This window comes from Rhinopithecus roxellana, chromosome 8 (assembly GCF_007565055.1).
Source record: "Rhinopithecus roxellana isolate Shanxi Qingling chromosome 8, ASM756505v1, whole genome shotgun sequence".
In the NCBI taxonomy this organism is placed as follows: Eukaryota; Metazoa; Chordata; class Mammalia; order Primates; family Cercopithecidae; genus Rhinopithecus; species Rhinopithecus roxellana.
Window position 1 is genome coordinate 87,102,434 of NC_044556.1, and position 19,343 is coordinate 87,121,776.

At 42.1% G+C, this 19,343-nt stretch overlaps 1 protein-coding gene and 1 pseudogene across 1 annotated transcript; both read right to left on the reverse strand.

Moving 5' to 3' along the window:
- Nucleotides 1-1,544: 1,544 nt before the first annotated feature.
- On the reverse strand, nt 1,545-7,537 carry LOC104677284 (annotated as a pseudogene).
- A 965-nt stretch (nt 7,538-8,502) lies between these two features.
- LOC104677280 (protein MIS12 homolog) lies at nt 8,503-9,135 on the reverse strand. The gene has a single exon (XM_030936268.1). The coding sequence runs from the start codon at nt 9,133-9,135 to the stop codon at nt 8,518-8,520; it is 618 nt and encodes a 205-aa protein (XP_030792128.1). The 3' UTR covers nt 8,503-8,517.
- Between the last annotated feature and the right edge of the window lie 10,208 nt (nt 9,136-19,343).

Consider the following 19,343-nt stretch of genomic DNA (forward strand, 5'->3'; position numbering starts at 1 on the left):
TTACAAACATTTCCTCATATTAATTTCATTAACCCTACAGGAAAGTACTATTATCTCTATTTTATAGATAAACTAAAGCTTGGAGATGCTAACTTACTGACTGATTCAATAGATAACTTTCTAAAAACCTGCTATGTATGTGCTGGATATATTCTAAACTTTAGGGATACTGTGGTGAAAAAGATAAGTTCCTCCTGACCTGCCCTGCTCTCTAGATGTTTTTATTCTTTTTTTTTTTTTTTTTTTTTTTTTTTTTTTTTTTTTTTTGTAGACAGGGTCTCACTCCGTCACCCAGGCTGGAGTGCAGTGGCACGATCACAGTTCACTGCAGCCTCAACCTCCCCTGGTTTAGGTGATCCTCCCACCTCAACCTCTGGAGTAGCTGGGACTACAAGTGCATGCCACCATGCCCAGCTAATATTTTGGTATTTTTTTGTAGAGATAAGATTTGGCCACGTTGCCCAGGCTGGTCTCAAACTCTGGGGCTCAAGCTGTCTGCCTATCTCGGCTTCCCAAAGTGCTAGGATTATAGGTGTGAGCCACCATGCCCAGATTAGAAGTTTTTATTCCAATTGGGGAAGACAGATGATAAACAAGTAAATAAGATAAATGCTACAAAGACACTAAAATGAGATGGTGCAGTAGTGACTGAGGTGGGGCATTTTAGAAATAATGGTGAGGAAAGTTCTATCCAAAGAGATGACATTTGAACTGAGATCTGAGTGACAAGAAGAAACTATCCTCAGAAGACCTGAATGAAAAGGGTCTCAGGCAGAAAGACGAGCAAATGCAAAAACCCTGGAAAAGTGAGCTTGGCATGCTGGAGAGGCAGAAGAAAGGCCAGAATGGCTAGAGCAGAGGGCTTCACCCCAAATCACACAACTCATAAATAGCAGAGATGATTCAGATCTGTGCCTGCCTAAGGTGAAAACCACTATGTAGTATTGCCTAAAGAAACAAATAGAATGTTCTATGTGTTGTCATCACTGGGTGTGTTTTTAGGTTAACCTGAGCAATATCCAAAGGCAAGGGAAAATATGGAATCAAAAGTCGAAAGAGAGGAAACTGTTGCAAACAGAAAAGCTTCCTCTAAAACAGGAGATACAAAGACAAATAAGGCATTGTATGCATGAGCTGTATCAAACCCTGCTTCATTAAACCTTGGTCTTAATCTCAAACCATTATGCATCCTCAATTCTTATCTTAGACTGGAATCCCTGGCAGGGTTGATGGAATGCATCTCTGATACTTCAGATTAGAAGTTCAAATAAGCTTAATCTAAAAATTTCTTCCTGCTTCTCCCAGGTGCCAGCAGAGAGCTATTCAGTCTGAAGGGTTCACTCTTCTGGTGGCTCCAAGAGAAGAGCCATCTGGGCAAGGCGGCAGCAGCCATGTGGGCAAGAAGTCCTGCAGGAGGTGGTGCAGAGCTGACTAGTCAGGCTGTGATTAAACTGGTGTGTGAGTGGTAAGTTCAGACAGGAGCTGTTACTGAGATAGTAATCATAAGGTAAGTGGCAGAGAACCAAATTGTGGGCAGAGCAGGCTCAAGTTGCCAGGCAAGCTGTCATAGACAAGGAGGGCAGAAAACCTTATTGAAACATAACACCACAGATGAATCTAAGACACATCTGTTGTTCTGACACCTAGCTGGGTCAGGGAGCCCATTTTTACTGGAGTCAGCCTGGAGTAGCTCTAGGCTAACTGGGTAACTCTGCTCCAAAGAAGTCTCAATCTGTATTTCAAGGTTGGGCCCCTCCCCGTATCCAGGCACACAGATTGTCTTACTCTAGCTCAACTGGGAGAGGAAGTTTAGCCTAATTTCCCTGCTAATAGTTGGCATTAAAGAAGGTGCTTTTTCAGAGTGTGGTCTGTATGTTCTGCCTGCCTGATCTGTGGGTGGTAGGCAAAGGTGCACATCTACTCTGAGATCTATAAAGGCAGCTCTTCTGAAAAATGGGCTGAATTATCAACCACATTCTTTCATGATGTGATTAGAAAAAAAACCATGTGTAGCAGTAATAGGAACTACCTTTGATTTTTAAGTTCCATGACAGATCTTGAACGTATACAACATATAATATCTTATTAAATCTCACAGCAACCCTATGAAATTGATACTATTAATATTCCCAGTTTACAGATAAAGAAATTTGAACTTAGATAAGTAACTTATATAAGGGGTACAAATGAGAAGCAGTAACAGGTCACTCTAATGCAAAAGCCTGTATTCTTCATTTTTTAAATCAACTTTATTGAGGTATAATTTACATACAAAGTAATGCACGTATCTTAAATGTATAGTTATTTGAGTTTTGACAAATGTATACACCCTTGCAAATACAAACAGATCAAGTTATATAGCATTTCCTTCACCCTCATACCCCTTTGTATTAGTCTTCCCTACACTGGCAACCATAGATCTGCTTTCTGATGCCAGAGAGTAGTTTTCCATGTTCCAGAATGAATAAAATGAAATAGTATGTACTCTTTCGTCTTGCTCTTCTTTTGTTCAGCATAACGTTTTTGTTGTTGTTGTTATATTTTTGGGGGAATTATAATTTGAAATACTTGTACCCTACACAGATAAGTATCTGTTTCTCAAAGAGAGATTTCAATTTTGAGTCTCTCTTTTTTTTTTTTTTAAGACAGAGTTTCACTCTTGTTGCCCAGGCTGGAATGCAATGGCACCATCTCGGCTCACCGCAACCTCTGCCTCCTGGATTCAAGCGGTTCTCCTGCCTCAGCCTCCCGAGTAGCTGGGATTACAGGCATGTGCCACCACGCCCGGCTAATTTTGTATTTGCAGTAGAAATAGGGTTTCTCCATGTTGGCTAGGCTGGTCTCACACTCCTGACCTCAGGTGATCCGCCCACCTCAGCCTCCCAAAGTGCTGGGATTACAGGCATGAGCCACCGCACCTGGCCTGAGTCTCATTTTTATATACAATTTTAAAAGTCATATGAATAAGATCAAACCTTGCTTGTATTGTGCAAAGCAGAATTGCCATCTGTTTGCCTCTTACAGTGTTATATTTTTTAAGTGTGAAGGGGTTTCCCAAGCTTTACTAGGTACAGCTGACAAATACAATTATATATATTTAAGATATACGACATGCTTTGATATACATATAAACAGTAAACTGATTACCATGATCAAGTTAGTTAACACACCCATTACCTCACATAATTACCATTTGTGTATGTGTGGTGAGAACATTTAAGACTTACTCTCTTAGCAAATTTCACTAGTCAGCATAATCTTTTGAGATTCATTCATGTTATGGCATATATCAGTTATTCATTTCTATTATTGCTAAATAACTTTCCATTACTTACATGTACGACGATTTTTGTACCCATTCACCTACAGAGGGATATTTGGGTTGTTTCCTATTTCTCTGACTATTGTGAATAAACCTGCTATGAACATTTATGTACAAGCCTTTCTATGAACACATGTTTTCACTTTGTCTTTTTTTTTTTTTGAGACAGGGTCTCACTCTGGCACCCATGCTGGAGTGCAGTGGCATGATCTCAGCTCATTGCAACCTCCACCTCCTGGGTTCAAGCGATTCTCCCACCTCAGCTTCCCCAGTAGCTGGGACTATAGGCACCCACCACCACGCCCAGCTAATTTTTGTATTTTTTGGTAGAGTCAGGGGTTTCACCACGTTAGCCAGGCTGGTTTCAAACTCCTGACCTCAGGAGTTTGATCCACCCACCTTGGCCTCCCAAAGTGCTGGGAGCCACTGCATCCGACCTGTTTTCACTTTTCTTTGATATATATCTAGTAATAGAATTGGTGAGTGTATGTTTACCTTTATTTTAAAAATTGGCAGACTTTTCCAAGACAGTTGTACTGTTTCACATTCCCACCAGCAATGTACAAAAGAGTACCAGTGTGCCACATATTTGAGAACACTTGATATTGTCTGATAACTTGTGATAAGCATCTTTTCATATGCTTATTGGCCATCTGTATTTTTTTGTGAAGTATCTGTCCAAATTTAAGCCCATCTTTAATTGAATTATTTATTATTGAGTTGTAAGAATTTTTTATAGATTCTGGGAAAATGTCCTTTAACAAACATGTGTATTGAGAACATTTTCTCCCAAAGGTGCATTGCTTTCATTTTCTTTTTTTAATTAATTAATTTATTTTTTAATTTTTTAAATTTTACTTTCAGTTTTTGGATACATGTGCAGAACATGCAGGTTTGTTAACATAGGTATACATGTGCCATGGTGGTTTGCTGCACCATCTAAGTTTTGTTTTTTTGTTTTTTGTTTTTTGTTTTTTTTAAGGTGTGCACTTTTATTCAACTGGTCTCAAGTCAGTGTACAAGTAAGCCCCGGCTGCCTCCACCCACTCCCAGGGAGACCAAAAGCCTTCATACATCTCAAGTGGGGGGACAAAAAAGGGGGGCCACAAAGACTGATCATTCAAAATAAAACAAAATAAAAAAGCGTTAAGGCAAAGATTTAAAAAATTTTGCATTACATAATTTACATCAGAGCAATTCTGTCACCTCCCCTGTGTGGACATGGGAGAGGACTGGGCCATTCTCCTTAGAGAGAAGTGGGGTGGCTTTTAGGAGGGCAAGGAACTTCCTGTAACAATGCATCTCACAATATTTGGAATGACTATTAAAAAAAAAAAAAAAGAACAATGTACAATCAAAGTCCTTGGCCACATTGTAGAACTCTGGGGGATGCTCACTCCAACCGACTGCTGTCACCTTCACCGTTCCAGTTTTTAAATCCTGAGTCAAGCCAAAAAAAAAAAAAAAAGAAACAAACAACCAACCAAAAAAAAAAAACAAATAAAGCCATGCCAATTTCATATTGTTTTCTGTGCAAGTTAGGTTTTGTCAAGAAAGGGTGTAATGTAGCTAAGTCACAGTCCGCATAGGAGCATTTGCAGTGGGCGATGGAAGGGCCAGACTCGTCATACTCCTGCTTGCTGATCCATATCTGCTGGAAGGTGGACAGAGAGGCCAGGATAGAGGTGCTGATCCACACGGAGTACTTGCGCTCAGGAGGAGCTATGATCTTGATCTTCATCGTGCTGGGCGCCAGGGCTAAGTGATCTCCTTCTGCATCCTGTCCGCGATGGCCAGGGTACATGGTGGTGCCGCCAGACAGCACTGTGTTGATGTACAGGTCTTTGCAGATGTCCACATCACACTTCATGATGGAGTTGAAGGTAGTTTCACGGATGCCACAGGATTCCATGCCCAGGAAGGAAGGCTGGAAGAGCGCCTCGGGACAGTGGAACCGCTCATTGCCGTTGGTGATGACCTATCAGGCAGCTCGTAGCTTCCAGCTTTTGCCCACTCAGTATAATATTGGCTATGGGTTTGTAACAAATAGCTCTTATTATTTTGAGATATGTTCCATCAATATGTAGTTTATTGAGAGTTTTTTGCATGAAGTCATGTTGAATTTTATCGAAGGCCTTTTCTGCATCTATCGACATAATCATGTGGTTTTTGTCATTGATTCTGCTTATGTGATTGATTCCGTTTATTGATTTGCATATGTTGAACCAGCCTTGCATCCTGGGGATGAAGCTGACTTGATCGTGGTGGATAAGCTTTGAATGTGCTGCTGGATTTGATTTGCTAGTATTTTATTGAGGATTTTTGCATTGATGTTCATCAGGGATATTGGCCTGAAATGTTGTTTTCGTGTGTGTGTGCGTGTGTCTCAGGTTTTGGTATCAGGATGATGTTGGCCTCATAAAGTGAGTTAGGAAGGAGTCCTTTTTCTATTGGTTGGAATAGTTTCCAAAGGAATGGTACCAGCTCTTCTTTGTACCTCTGGTAGAATTCAGCTATGAATCCTTCTGGTCCTGGGCTTTTTTTGTTTTGGTAGGCTATTAATTACTTTCTCAATTTCAGAACTTGTTATTGGTCTATTCAGGGATTCAACTTCTTCCTGGTTTAGTCTTGGGAGGGTATATGTGTCCAGCAATTTATCCATTTCTTCTAGATTTTCTAGTTTATTTGCATAAAGGTGTTTATAGTATTCTCTGATGGAGGTTTGTATTTCTGTGGGATCAGTGGTGATATGTCCTTTATCATTTTTTATTGTGTCTATTTGATTCTTCTGTCTTCTTCTTCAGTAGTGTAGCTAGTGGTCTATCTATTTTGTTAATTGTTTCAAAAAACCAGCTCCTGGATTCATTGATTTTTTTGAAGGGTTTTTCGTGTCTCTATCTCCTTCAGTTCTGACCTGATCTTAGTTATTTGTCTCCTGCTAACTTTTGAATTTGTTTGCTCTTGCTTCTCTAGTTTTTTTTTTTGTTTTGTTTTGTTTTTTGTTTGTTTGTTTTTGTTTTTTTAAGACAGAGTATCGCTCTGCCCCAGGCTGGAGTGCAATGGTGGGATCTCGGCTCACTGCAACCTCTGCTTCCCAGGTTCAAGCTATTCTCCTGCTCAGCCTCCCAAGTAGCTGGGACTACAGTCACCCTGCCATCACATCCAACTAATTTTTGTATTTTTAGTACAGATGGGATTTCACCACGTTGGCCAGGCTGGCGTCGAACTCCTGACCTCGTGATACACCCGCCTCAGCCTCCCAAAGTGCTGGGATTACAAGTGTGAGCCACAGTACCTGGTTGCTTCTCTAGTGCTTCTAATTGTGATGTTAGGGTGTCAATTTCAGATCTTTCCAGCTTCCCGATGTGGACATTTAGTGCTGTAAATTTCCCTCTAAACTCTGCTTTAACTGTGTCCCAGATATTCTGGTACATTGTCTCTTTGTTCTCATCGGTCTCAAAGAACTTCTTTATTTCTTCCTTAATTTCGTTGTTTAACCAGAAGCCATTCAGGAGCAGGCTGTTCAATTTCCATGTAGTTGTGCGGTTTTGAGTAAGTTTCTTTTTTTTTTTTTCCTTTTAAAACATATTTATTTAATGTACAGAATTGGAAAAAGGACTTCTTGATAATAAACATATTTCATGTAAACACAAGCTTTCAGTATCTATGAATATTTCATTGCAAATACACCCTAAGTTACTTCTTCTCTACATAAAGGAGAAACTCCAAGTTCTGCTCTTTAGGAAGACATGGAGGGCAAGCAACACCTTAGGAGCAGCCATTGCTATTTCTCCCCTTTCCTTGGGCGACCTAACATTTTACAGGGACTAATGACATAAAGAAATATTAGATTCCATTGAGTTTAAACACAAATTTCCCACTGAGGGAATTAAATGTTTGATGCTTGTGAGTGTGAATAAATAATTAAATATTAGGTATAAGGCAGATTCCGAAACCAACTGAAGTATGAAAATAAATTGGCATAGATACCTAACAGTCAGTAAAATTAAATTTCACTACTGAGTATGCTACATGCTTCCTTCTCTATTCCAGTGGGTTCTTTTTTTGTCTAAGGTCTTCTCCGGCAGGACTCTAAGACAGTAAATTGCTTAACATCACCAGGTTTTTTGTCAGATTTATTTTGGAAATAAACCAACTTCTTTTTTATTAAATACCAAGGTTGTCTTTTTTGCTACACGCTTCTTTCCACCACATATTGACTCCCTGATGTAAGAAAATTTACAGGGTGAGAGCAAGTACTCTATGTTGGCTGTCCCGCAGTGTAATGACTGGTTAATAAAGAAGCCACTCAGCCTGGGCAATATAGTGAGGCCTCGTTTCTGCAAAAAACTTAGCAAAGCATGGTGACACACACCTGTGGTCCTAGCTACTTGGGAGGCTGAGGCAGGAGAATCACTTGAGCCCGGGACACAGAGGCTGCAGTGAGCCAAGACTGTGCCACTGAACTCTACTCTAACCTGGGTAACGGAAGGGGACCTTGCCTCAAAAATAATAATACTAGGCCGGGCGCGGTGGCTCAAGCCTGTAATCCCAGCACTTTGGGAGGCCGAGACGGGCGGATCACGAGGTCAGGAGATCGAGACCATCCTGGCTAACACGGTGAAACCCCATCTCTACTAAAAATACAAAAACTAGCCGGGCGAAGTGGCGGGCGCCTGTAGTCCCAGCTACTCGGGAGGCTGAGGCAGGAGAATGGCGTAAACCCGGGAGGCGGAGCTTGCAGTGAGCTGAGATCCGGCCACTGCACTCCAGCCTGGGCGACAGAGTGAGACTCTGCCTCAAAAAAAAAAAATAATAATAATAATAATACTAAAGGAGCCACCCATTTAATCCTTTTCTCATCTGATCTCATCCAAAGAGTAAGTCAAAATCATCAAGGTCACAAAGGACTTATGACCAAGGTGTAACTCTGCAAATATCTTTAACTGGCCACGGCTTCTTCGTTTGATCCCTTCCCACTCATTAGAAGACTCTAAGGAACAGATGCTGCAGCCTAGTTCAAAGTAGCACACACATACCTCAGGAAAGTGGACCAAAAAAGAAGAAGACACAGAATACAAGAAAGAGTTGACAAAGCAAATCTAATAAAAAGTATGGTTGGTTTGAATAGTCACTGGTATAAATTTCTTATGATTCTACTTTTTGACAGGCTCCTCCTTTTGACTACTGAGCAATTAAGATATTTTCAGTCGTTTCGATTCCTTTTCCACACTGTCTCTAATGTTCTGTAGTTTTCTGGAGTTCTGAACCACGGACACTAAACTCTCCCTAAAATCACTAGTCCCATGATCCCTGCCAACATTTTGAAGCTCATCAAAGGAAGTCAACGTCTGTTTGAGTTTGGCCTGAACAATTTTTTGCTCTTCTAATTCTGCAAGAAGGGCCTGCTTAGTACATAATTCAGTCTTGTACTTCTCCTGTAACTGTTCAATTTCTTTCTGGAGTTGCTGAAAATCTTCCTCACTATAAGGTGTCTCCTTACATTTATCTTCAGGAAGCAAGATGTTTGAGGGAATACATAAAATCAGGTGCAAAAACAGTTGCTCCATTTTGCTAAAAAGGTTATCAAAATGTCCTTTCATGAAGCAAAGAAACTTCTCTGTGCATTTGCGAATCTGCACTGGGCTAATGTCACAGTGTGGGATGCCATCCAGCTTCTTCAGAATAACCTGTTCAATGGCCTGCATCACTTCAAATAGGTAGTCTTGAAATGTAGTGTAGATTCGAAGCATGCACGTTTGTGGCATGAAGCCAAAGAACTGGGCCTCATAGGTCATTGGATTCACAGACATCTTGGCTTATTTTGCTATGTTATTTTCAGGTGTGAAAAACTGGAGCGACCATGAGGGTCACGAATTCGAGCACACACAGGCTTCCCGCCACCTCCTTTAAACTGCCGCTGGCTTGCCAGGGACAGACGGCGCAGTTGGCTCCCCAAAATTCCAACTGATAACGCGCCTCGGCGAGCGAAAGTCTTGAGTAAGATTCTTAATCCTAAGTTCAAATTTGATTGCACTATGGTCTGACAGACTGTTATGATTTCCATTCTTTTGCATTTGCTGAGGAGTCCTTTACTTCCAAGTATGCGGCCAGTTTAAGAATAAGTGCCACGTGGCACTAAGAAGAATGTATATTCTCTTGACTTAGGGTGGAGAGTTCTGTAGATATCTATTAGGTCCGCAGCAGAGTTCAAGTCCTGAATATCCTTGTTAATTTTCTGTCTCATTGATCTGTCTAATATTGACAGTGGGGTGTTAAAGTCCCCCACTATTATTGTCTAGGAGCCTAAGTATCTTTGTAGGTCTCTAAGGACTTGCTTTATGAATCTGGGTGTTCCTGTATTGGATGCATATATATTTAGCATAGTTTGCTCTTCTTGCTGCATTAATCCCTTTACCATTATGTGATGCCCTTCTTTGTCTTTTTTGATCTTTGTTGGTTTAAAGTCTGTTTTACCAGAGACTAGGATTGCAACCTACTTGCAAGCAAAAAAAAAAAAATTGCTTTTTTTTGCTTTCCATTTGCTTGGTAAATATTCCTTCATCCATTTATTTTGAGCCTATGTGTGTCTTTGAACATAAGATGGGTCTCTTCAATATAGCACACTGATGGGTCTTGACTTTTTATGCAATTTGCCAGTCTGTGTCTTTTAATTGGGGCATTTAGCACATTTACATTTAAGATCAATATTGTTATGTGTGAATTTGATGCTGTCATCATGATGCTAGCTGGTTATTTTGCACATTAGTATATGCAGTTCCTTCATAGTATCAATAGTCTTATATTTCCGTGTGTTTTTGCAGTGGCTGTTACCGGTTTTTCCTTTCCATATTCAGTGCTTCCTTCAGGAGTTCTTGTAAGTCAGGCCTGGTGGTGACAAAATCCCTCAGCATTTCCTTGTCTGGAAAGGGTTTTATTTCTCCTTTGCTTTTGAAGCTTAGTTTGGCTGGATATGAAATTCTGGGTTGAAAAATTCTTTTCTTTAAGAATGTTGAATATTGGCCCCCACTCTCTTCTGGCTTGTAGGGTTTCTGCAGAGAGATCCACTGTTAGTCTGATGGGCTTCCCTTTGTAGGTGACCTGGCCTTTCTCTCTGGCTGTCCTTAACATTTTTTCCTTCATTTCAACCTTGGAGAATCTGATGATTATGTGCCTTGGGGTTGATCTTCTCGAGGAGTACTTTAGTGGTGTTCTCTGTGTTTCCTGAATTTGAATGTTGGCCTGTCTTTCTAGGTTAGGGAAGTTCTCCTGGATAATATCATGAAATGTGTTTTCCAAGTTGATTCCATTCTCCCTGTCACTTTCAGGTACACCAATCAATTGTAGGTTTGGTCTTTTCACATAGTCCCATATTTCTTGAAGCTTTGTTCATTCTTTTTCATTCTTTTTTCTCTAATCTTGTCTTCATGCCTTTTTTCACCAAGGTGATCTTCAATCTCTGATATCCTTTCTTCTGCTTGATTGATTCAGCTATTGATACTTGTGTATGCTTCCTGAAGTTCTCATGTTGTGTTTTGCTTTTTGTTTTTGTTTGTTTGTTTGTTTTTTAGCTTCATCAGGTCATTTATGTTCTTCTCTAAACTGGTTATTCTAGTTAGCAGTTCCTGTAACCTTTTATCAAGGTTCTTAGCTTTCTTGCATTGGGTTAGAACATGCTCTTTTAGCTCAGAGGAGTTTGTTATTACCCACCTTCTGAAGCCTGCCTCTGTCAGTTTGTCAATCTTATTCTCCATCCAGTTTTATGCCCTTACTGGAGAGGCATTCTGGTTTTTGGAATTTTCAGCATTTTTGCACTGATTTTTGCTCATCTTCATGGATTTATCTACCTTTGATCTTTGAGGCTGATGACCTTTGGATGGGATTTTTGTGTGGGGGTCCTTTTTGTTGATGTTGTTGTTGCTTTCTGTTTGTTAGCTTTTCTTCTAACAGTCAGGCCCCTCTTCTGCAGGTCTGCTGCAGTTTGCTGGAGGTCCACTCCAGACCCTGTTTGCCTGGATATCACCAGTGAAGGCTGCAGAACATCAAAGATTGCAGCCTGCTCCTTCCTCTGGAAGCTTCATCCCAGAGGGACACCAGCCTGATGCCAGCCAGAGCTCTCCTGTATGAGGTGTCTGTTGACCCCTGTTCGGAGGTTTAATGTGTAGCTTCAGCACATCTTTAACTCTCTAGTCAGCATTGGGGTCAGTTACCCACCTGAGGAGTCAGTCTGTCCCTTAGCAGAGCTGGTGTGCTGTGCTGGGAGAATCCTCCTTGTCAGGATCAGCTGCTGTCTTCAGAGCCAGCAGGCAGGAAAGATTAAGTCCGCTAAAGCTGTGCCCACAGCAGACCCTCCCACCAGGTGCTCTGTCCCAGGGAGATGAGCGTTTCATCTGTAAGCCCCTGACTAGGGCTGCTGCATTTCCTTCAGAGATGCCCTGACCAGTGAGGAGAAATCTAGATAAGCACTCTGGCCACAGTCGCTTTGCAGCACTGTGGCGAATTCCGCCCAGTCCACACCTCTCCGTCTCCTTAGCACTGTCAGGGAAGAACCGCCTACTAAAGCCTCGGTAATCGCAGATGCCCCTCCTCCCACCAAGCTCAATCGTCCTAGGTCGACCAGACTGCTGTGCTGGCAGCAAGAATTTCAAGTCAGTGGTTCTTAGCTTGCTGGGCTCCGTGGGAGTGGAACCTGCTGAGTGAAACCACTTGGCTCCCTGGCTTCAGCTCCCTTTCCAGGGGAGTGAACGGTTCTGTCTTGCTGGGGTTCCAGGTGCCACTAGGGTACGAACAAACTCCTGCAGCTAGCTGGGTGCCTGCCCAAACAGCCACATAGTTTTGTGCTTGAAACTCAGGGCCCTGGTGGTGTAGGCTCACCAGGAAATCTCCTGATCTGCTGATTGCAAAATCCATGAGAAAAGTGGAGTACCCGGGCGTGTAGCACAATACCTCATGGCTTCCCTTGAGAGGTCCCCCGGCTCCTCGCACTTCTTGGGTAAAGCAATGCCCCACCCTGCTTCTGCTCGCTCTCCATGAGTTGCACCCACTGACTAAACAGTCCCAGTGAGATGAACTGGGTACCTTAGTTGGAAATGCAGAAATCAACCCCTTCTGCATTGGTCTCACTGGGAGCTGCAGACAGGAGCTGTTTCTGTTCAACCTTCTTGGCCCCTCCCCTTCATTTTCTTAACAGTGTCATTCAAAGAGGAGACATTCTAATTTTGATGAAGTTAAATTTACCATTTTTTTCTTTTTTGTGCTGTGCTTTTTGCATCCTAAGAAATCTTGCTTAACCCAAGGTTTCATTTTCTCCCATGTTTGCTTCTAGCACTTTTATATTATAATTTTAGGTCCATGATCCATTTTTAGTTATTTTTTGTACATGTTTGATATGGTTGACTGTGTCCCCACCCAAATCTCATCTTGAATTATAGTTCCTGTAATCCCCACGTGTCACCGAAGGGACCAGGTGGAGATAACTGAATCACGGGGGCAGGTTTTTCCCATGCTGTTCTCATGATAAGTCTCACGAGATCTGACGGTTTTATAAAGGGCAATTCCCACGCACATGCTCTCTTGCCTGTCACCATGACTTTGCTCCTCATTCATCTTCAGCCATGATTGTGAGGCCTCCCCAGTCATGTGGAAATGTGAATCAATTAAACTTCTTTCCTTTATAAATTACCCAGTCTTGGGTATGTCTTTATTAGCAGTGTGAGAACAGACTAATACAGTGTTGTAAAGTAAGAGCCAAAGTTCTTTTTTTTCTATATGGAAATCAGTTTTCCCAGGACAATTTGTGGCATAAATGATCCTTTCCCTGTTTAATTATCTTGGCCCTTTTGTCAAAAACCAATTGACTGTATATATGCAGGTTTGTTCCTTGGCTCTCCATCCTGTCCCACTGATTTATATGTTGCACAGTATCCATGCCCCCTTTCCCCTACAAAGCATTCTCTCTTCTTCAGTGCCCTGTCCCATAGGTTTAAACCTTATCAGCAGCCCTAATCTCTAATCTCTGCCTCCTCAGGTCAGAGGAGTCCTCTCATGCTCTGTTTGGTCTCTACCTAGTGCTGTCGTAGCCTAGGAATTTCTCCCAGATAGATAGCCAGGGCAAATGGGGCTCACCCCATGCATTTTCTTTTCCTCAAGGATCATAATCCTGGTCTGTCTTGTTGTTTAATGCCTGAAACAGTTGCTTCATATATTTCATCTAGTTTTATGTTTGTTCATGCAGGAAGGCTAGTCCAGTGCCAGTTATTGCATCTTGACCAGAATTAGAAGCTACAGCTTTGGCTCCTAACCGTAAGTTGTAGTGCCTCCTAAAGCTGAATGAAATCTTGCAGGAACTCTGAGCAGCAGCAGCAGCAGCAGCAGCAGTAAGAGCAGCAGCTACAGCTTGTGAGTTCCCTGGCAGAGGCTGAAGCTTGTCACTTTTGTTAGTATGCTCAACGCTGCAAAAGTTGAAGTGGGATAGGGTATGCATTAAAAATTCTCAAGAAGGATTTAATCATTTCTTAGAATTCCATGAGGACTGGGAGAGGTTTCTTTTGGTCAGCTTATCTGCTTCTTTATATGAATACAAATGCATAGGTGTTTACTAAGTATCTGATTTCTTCCCCAAATTCAAGGCTACCAAAAGTTCTAGGTAACCATAAAAAGGGATACAAATCACAGCCCTTGTGATTTTGAGGTAGGGCCCAAATACATGACGCAGGTCTAAACATCCTAGCAAGGACATACATGGAACCAACAATAGTATCTTCTTGGGCTTCAGGTTAACTGACAGAACTCGTTGAACCAGATAACAGGCTGGCTACTCCCAGAAGGCAAGGTTGAGATTAACTGAGGCCTCATAGCTACAAGCTGGTACAGTCATTTCCGGTGAGTATGTATGTAGGTTTAGATATGACAATGCTGACTATAAAGATGAGCTGAAGCTGCACATTAAACCAGGGGATAAGTTAAGCCTACAAACCCAAAACAGATTGAACCTAAAAATGGTGAGCGGTTTTTGCAGATCTTGGTGGACAACGGTAAGGCAAGTGGTCACTTTCAGATAATGCCAGGAGCCTAAATCTTTTTTTTTTTTTTTTTTTGAGATGGAGTCTCGCTCTGTCGCCCAGGATGGAGTGCAGTGGTGCGATCTCGGCTCACTGCAAGCTCTACCTCCCGGGTTCACACCGTTCCCCTGCCTCAGCCTCCCAAGTAGCTGGGACTACCGGCACCCGTCACCACACCTGGCTAATTTTTTGTATTTTTGTTTTTAGTAGCGACGGGGTTTCATCATGTTAGCCAGGATGGTCTTGATCTCCTGACCTCGTGATCCACCTGCCTCGGCCTCCCAAAGTGCTGGGATTACAGGCACAAGCCACCATGCCCGGCCCTTTTTTTTTTTTTTTAATTTATTTTTATTTTAAGCTTGAGAATAAGTTTCCAAAAACAAAGGTACAGGGCAATAAACAAAAGGATTTTTCAACAGACTAGAATAAAACCTCTACCAAGTATGTTAGTTCTTGGGCAGCAAGACCTTCAGGACAGCAACAGATTGGTCCATCAAGAGGGTATGGTGGTTCATGCCTATAATCCCAATACTTTGTCGGGGGCAAGGCAGGAGGATCGCTTGAGGCCAGGAGTCCAAGACCAGCCCAGGCAATATAGCAAGACTCCATCTCTACAAAAAAGTTTTAAAACTTAGCCAGGCATAGTGGTGCATGCCTGTTGTCTCAGCTGCTTGAGAGGCTGAGTCAAGAGGATCGCTCAAGTCCAGGAGTTCAAGGCTGCAGTAAGCTATAATCATTCCATTGCACTCCAGCCTGGGTGACAGAGAAAGACCCTGTCTCAAAAAGAGAGAGAGAGCGAGATATCAAAGACCTGCTGAGTCTCTGTTAACAAATGTTTCTTAGACACAAGCAGGGGAAAATTAGCTCCTTTAGGGACAACATAAGTCCACCTAGCTATGCCCCTGAAATAAAGCCCACTTGGTGTTCAAGAACCTCAGTCCCTGAAAAGAAATAGAGTGGTTAAAATTATGGGTGCAGTGTCAAACAGAACCCTACTGGAAGCCACCTCTGCCACTTAATAGCCATGTGGTATTGGACAATGTATTTAATCTCTGGAAGCCTCTATTTCCTCATCTGTAAAATAAGGAAAACACTTACTGTGAGAACTACAGGAGATGGTATATGTAAAATATTTAGCCAAGACCCTGGCCCATAGTAAGCATTCCATAAGGGGTAGCTGCAACTATTTTTACACAGTATTAGAGTCAGACCCCTCCCCACTCAGGACTACTTGCTGTTGGTGTTGATTAGTAAAGCAAAGTCTTTGGGAAACTCTGAATCTCTCTATCCAGAATCCTCGTCTCCCTTGGCTCTGAAGCCCAGGTCTCCATGGTATTCTTTAGATTCTGCATTCCCCAAGCAAAGTAGCTGTCCAGTCTTATCCCAAACAGTCTGCTATGGTGTGAATGTTTCCCCAAAATTTATATGTTGAAATTTTTTTTTTTTTTTTTTTGGAGACGGAGTCTCGCTCTGTCGCCCGGGCTGGAGTGCAGTGGCCGGATCTCAGCTCATCGCAAGCTCCGCCTCCCGGGTTTATGCCATTCTCCTGCCTCAGCCTCCCAAGTAGCTGGGACTACAGGCGCCCACCTCGCCCGGCTAGTTTTTTTGTATTTTTTAGTAGAGACGGGGTTTCACCATGTTAGCCAGGATGGTCTCGATCTCCTGACCTCGTGATCCGCCCGTCTCGGCCTCCCAAAGTGCTGGGATTACAGGCTTGAGCCACCGCGCCCGGCCTATATGTTGAAATTTGATTGCCAATGTGATACTATTAAGTGAGGCCCTGGCTGGGTATGGTGGCTCACACCTGTAACTCCAGCACTTTAGGAGGCTGAGGTAGGCGGATCACCTGAGGTCAGGGGTTCAAGACCATTCTGGCCAACATGGTGAAACACCATCTCTACAAAAATACAAAAATTATCTGGGCATAAGGTGGGTGCCTGTAATCCCAGCTACTCAGGAGGCTGAGGCCAGAGAATTGCTTGAACCCGGGAGGCGGAGGTTGCAGTGAGCCAAGATGGCGCCATTGCACTCCAGCCTCAGCGACAAGAGCGAAACTCCATCTCAAAAAAAAGAAAAAAAGAAAGGAAGGAAGGAAGGAAGGAAGGAAGGAAGGAAGGAAGGAAGGAAGGAAGGAAGGAAGGAAGGAAGGAAGGAAGAAAGGAAGGAAAGAAGCGAGGCCTTTAAGAGGTGACTAAGTCATGAATGGTATCAGTGACCTTATGGAACGGATAGTAGGAACTAGCATTTGCCCCTTTTGCCCCTTCTGCTTTCTACCATGTGAGGACACAGTGATTCTCCTCTCCAGAGGATACAGCAGCAACACGGCATCTTGGAAGCAGAGAGACTGGGTCCTCACCGGACAGTGAATCTGCCGGTGCCTTGATCTTGGACTTCCCAACTCCTAGAACTATGAGAAATAAATTTCCGTTGTTTATAAATTACTCAGTCTCAGTCACAGGTATTTTGTTATAGCAGCACAGACTAAGAATCTTTTTTTTTTCTTTATGAGATGGAGTCTCACTCTGTCGCCCAGGCTGGAGTGCCAAGGTACGAACTCAACTTACTACAACCTTTGCCTCCCAGGTTCAAGTGATTCTTGTGCCTCAGCCTTCCAAGTAACTGGGATTACAGGCACGCACAACCATGCCTAGCTAATTTTTGTACTTTTAGTAGAGATGGGGGTTCATCATGTTGGCTAGGCTGGTTTCGAACTCCTGACCTCAGGTGATCCGCCTGCCTCAGCATCCCAAAGTGCTGGGATTACAGGTGTGAGCCACAGCTGCCAGCCAGAATTTTTAATTCAAGTCATTCCCTCACAGATCTATGCCTTCTCAAAACCCTACATGATTCTTTCTAAGCCTCAGTTTTTGTCTTTAAGTGGGAATAATAATGCCTGTTTTTCCTACTTCACAGGATTGCTATGGGGATCAGATATTATTATATAGGTGAAGTGAAACCTCACGGAGAAATGGGAGACTTAAGTCAAAATGATTGACTCAACTCAAAAAGCAACATCTGAAGAGATGCCAGTGCCTTGACCTTGGACTTCCCAGCCTCTAGAACTATGAGAAATACATTTCTGTTGTTTGTAAACTACTCAGTCTCAGTCTCAGCTATTTTGTTATAGCAGCACAGACTAAGAATATTTACCCCTTTTGAATCTGGGGAGATGCTGGTTCTTGAGTTGAGTCAACCATTTTGGAAAATAATAAAAGGGTGTCTTTCAGGAAAGAGCAAGCAAGTGAGCACAATTCAGGCCATCCACCACAGCAATGACAGAGGAAAAGAAAAAGCAACCTAGCTACCAACTACCAAAATGGTCCAAGACCAAGATAGGGTGCATAGCATGTGGTCAACTCTGTATCTAGAACCCAAGCAGTTAACTAGAAGGCTGGGAAATGAGATCATCCAGCTGCTCACTCCGTGTGCTTCAGAGAAGAGGTGCTTTCCACAACAGAAGGGCTGCAAAGAGGGCAGGCAGAATCTCTGGGTGTAGGTGTTCTAACTGCAAACGAAATGCCACCCAGATGCCTCAAGCAGCAGTGGCAGCATGATGTACTGAAATAATCTAGGGGCAACTAGGGCGCCCATGGAGTGGCTGCTAAGAAGCATGTCAGGATGTGTAGGAACTGGAGGTTTGTAAGACAGCCCCAGGGAATAGCAGACTTATTATTTCATCTCAGGTATTACATATGCAAAATATGCATTTTTTGCATATGCTGCATATGCAGGTCTGTTTTGCATGTGATACATATGCAGATATGTTTTTGCATATGCAAACACGGCAAAATGTATGCATTTATACATATAGTTGCAATAAGGTTATGAAAAATTGAATTAATAATTAAGTTATAACAATAAAACATTTGCAAAAATAAACTTTCAATGGATTAAAAAATGACGTTTTTATATAATTGTGAATTCTATAAAGGCATTACTTTTTACATTTTAACATCATTGTTTTGTAAGTCTGAATAAGGTTTTTGCCAATGACAAAGTATACATGGTTACTCAGCTTTCCCAGTGAGCCTGTTTCTATCATTATCATGTGCACAAAAATTGTCACCATATGCAACTTGGAGGTGAAATTATTTACTCCTCTTCTGAGTGTCTCATTTTTGTTTTTCTAAGTCAGAAAGATCTTTTCATGAGAATTGTTTCAAAAAAAAAGATCATATGAGGCTGGGTGTGGTAGCTCAAGCCTGTAATCCCAGCACTTTGGGAGGCCACAGTGGGTGTATCGCTTGAGCCCAGGAGTTTGAGACCAGCCTGGGTAACATGGTAAAACCTCGTCTCTATGAAAAAAAACAAAAATTAGCCAGGCATGGTGGCGGGTGCCTGTAGTCCCAGGTACTCAGGGGGCTGAAGTGGGAGGATCACTTGAGCCTGGGATGTCAAGGCTGCAGTGGGCTGAGATGGCACCATTACACTTCTGCCTGAGACTCTCTCAAAAATAAATAAATAAATAAATAACGATTATATGCTTAACCAATAGGAGTAAGTAATTGAATAGTTAATGATATTATGAGATTATTGTAAACATAAGAGTAATAATAATATTGTGGTTATTTTTTAAGTTCTCTTCTAGTTATACATACAGAACTATATATGGGTAAAATTATATGAGATCTGGGATTTGCTTCAAAATAATAAAGGATGGAAGAAGTAGATGAGGGTGTAAATGAAATGAGATTGGTCTGGAGTTGATAATTGTTGAAGATGAGAAATAGGCATAAAGGGGTTCATTGTATTATTATATTTTTGTATAGTGTTTACATTTTTTCATAAAATGATTTTTAAAAGTAAGGACATGTCTTCAAATATTTAAGGAGCCACAGCATAGAAAAGGCTTAGATTCAATGAGTAGAAATCTCAGGAGGAAGTTTGGTTGAATTAACCAAGAAGGAAATGTTGTGCCTTGAGAGGCCATCACTAGGAAGTGATGATGACTTAATGGTTCT

What these genes read in the sequence shown, in the direction of transcription:
- LOC104677280 (XM_030936268.1), bottom strand. Translation starts at nt 9,135, where the DNA reads ATGTCTGTGAATCCAATGACCTATGAGGCCCAGTTCTTTGGCTTCATG.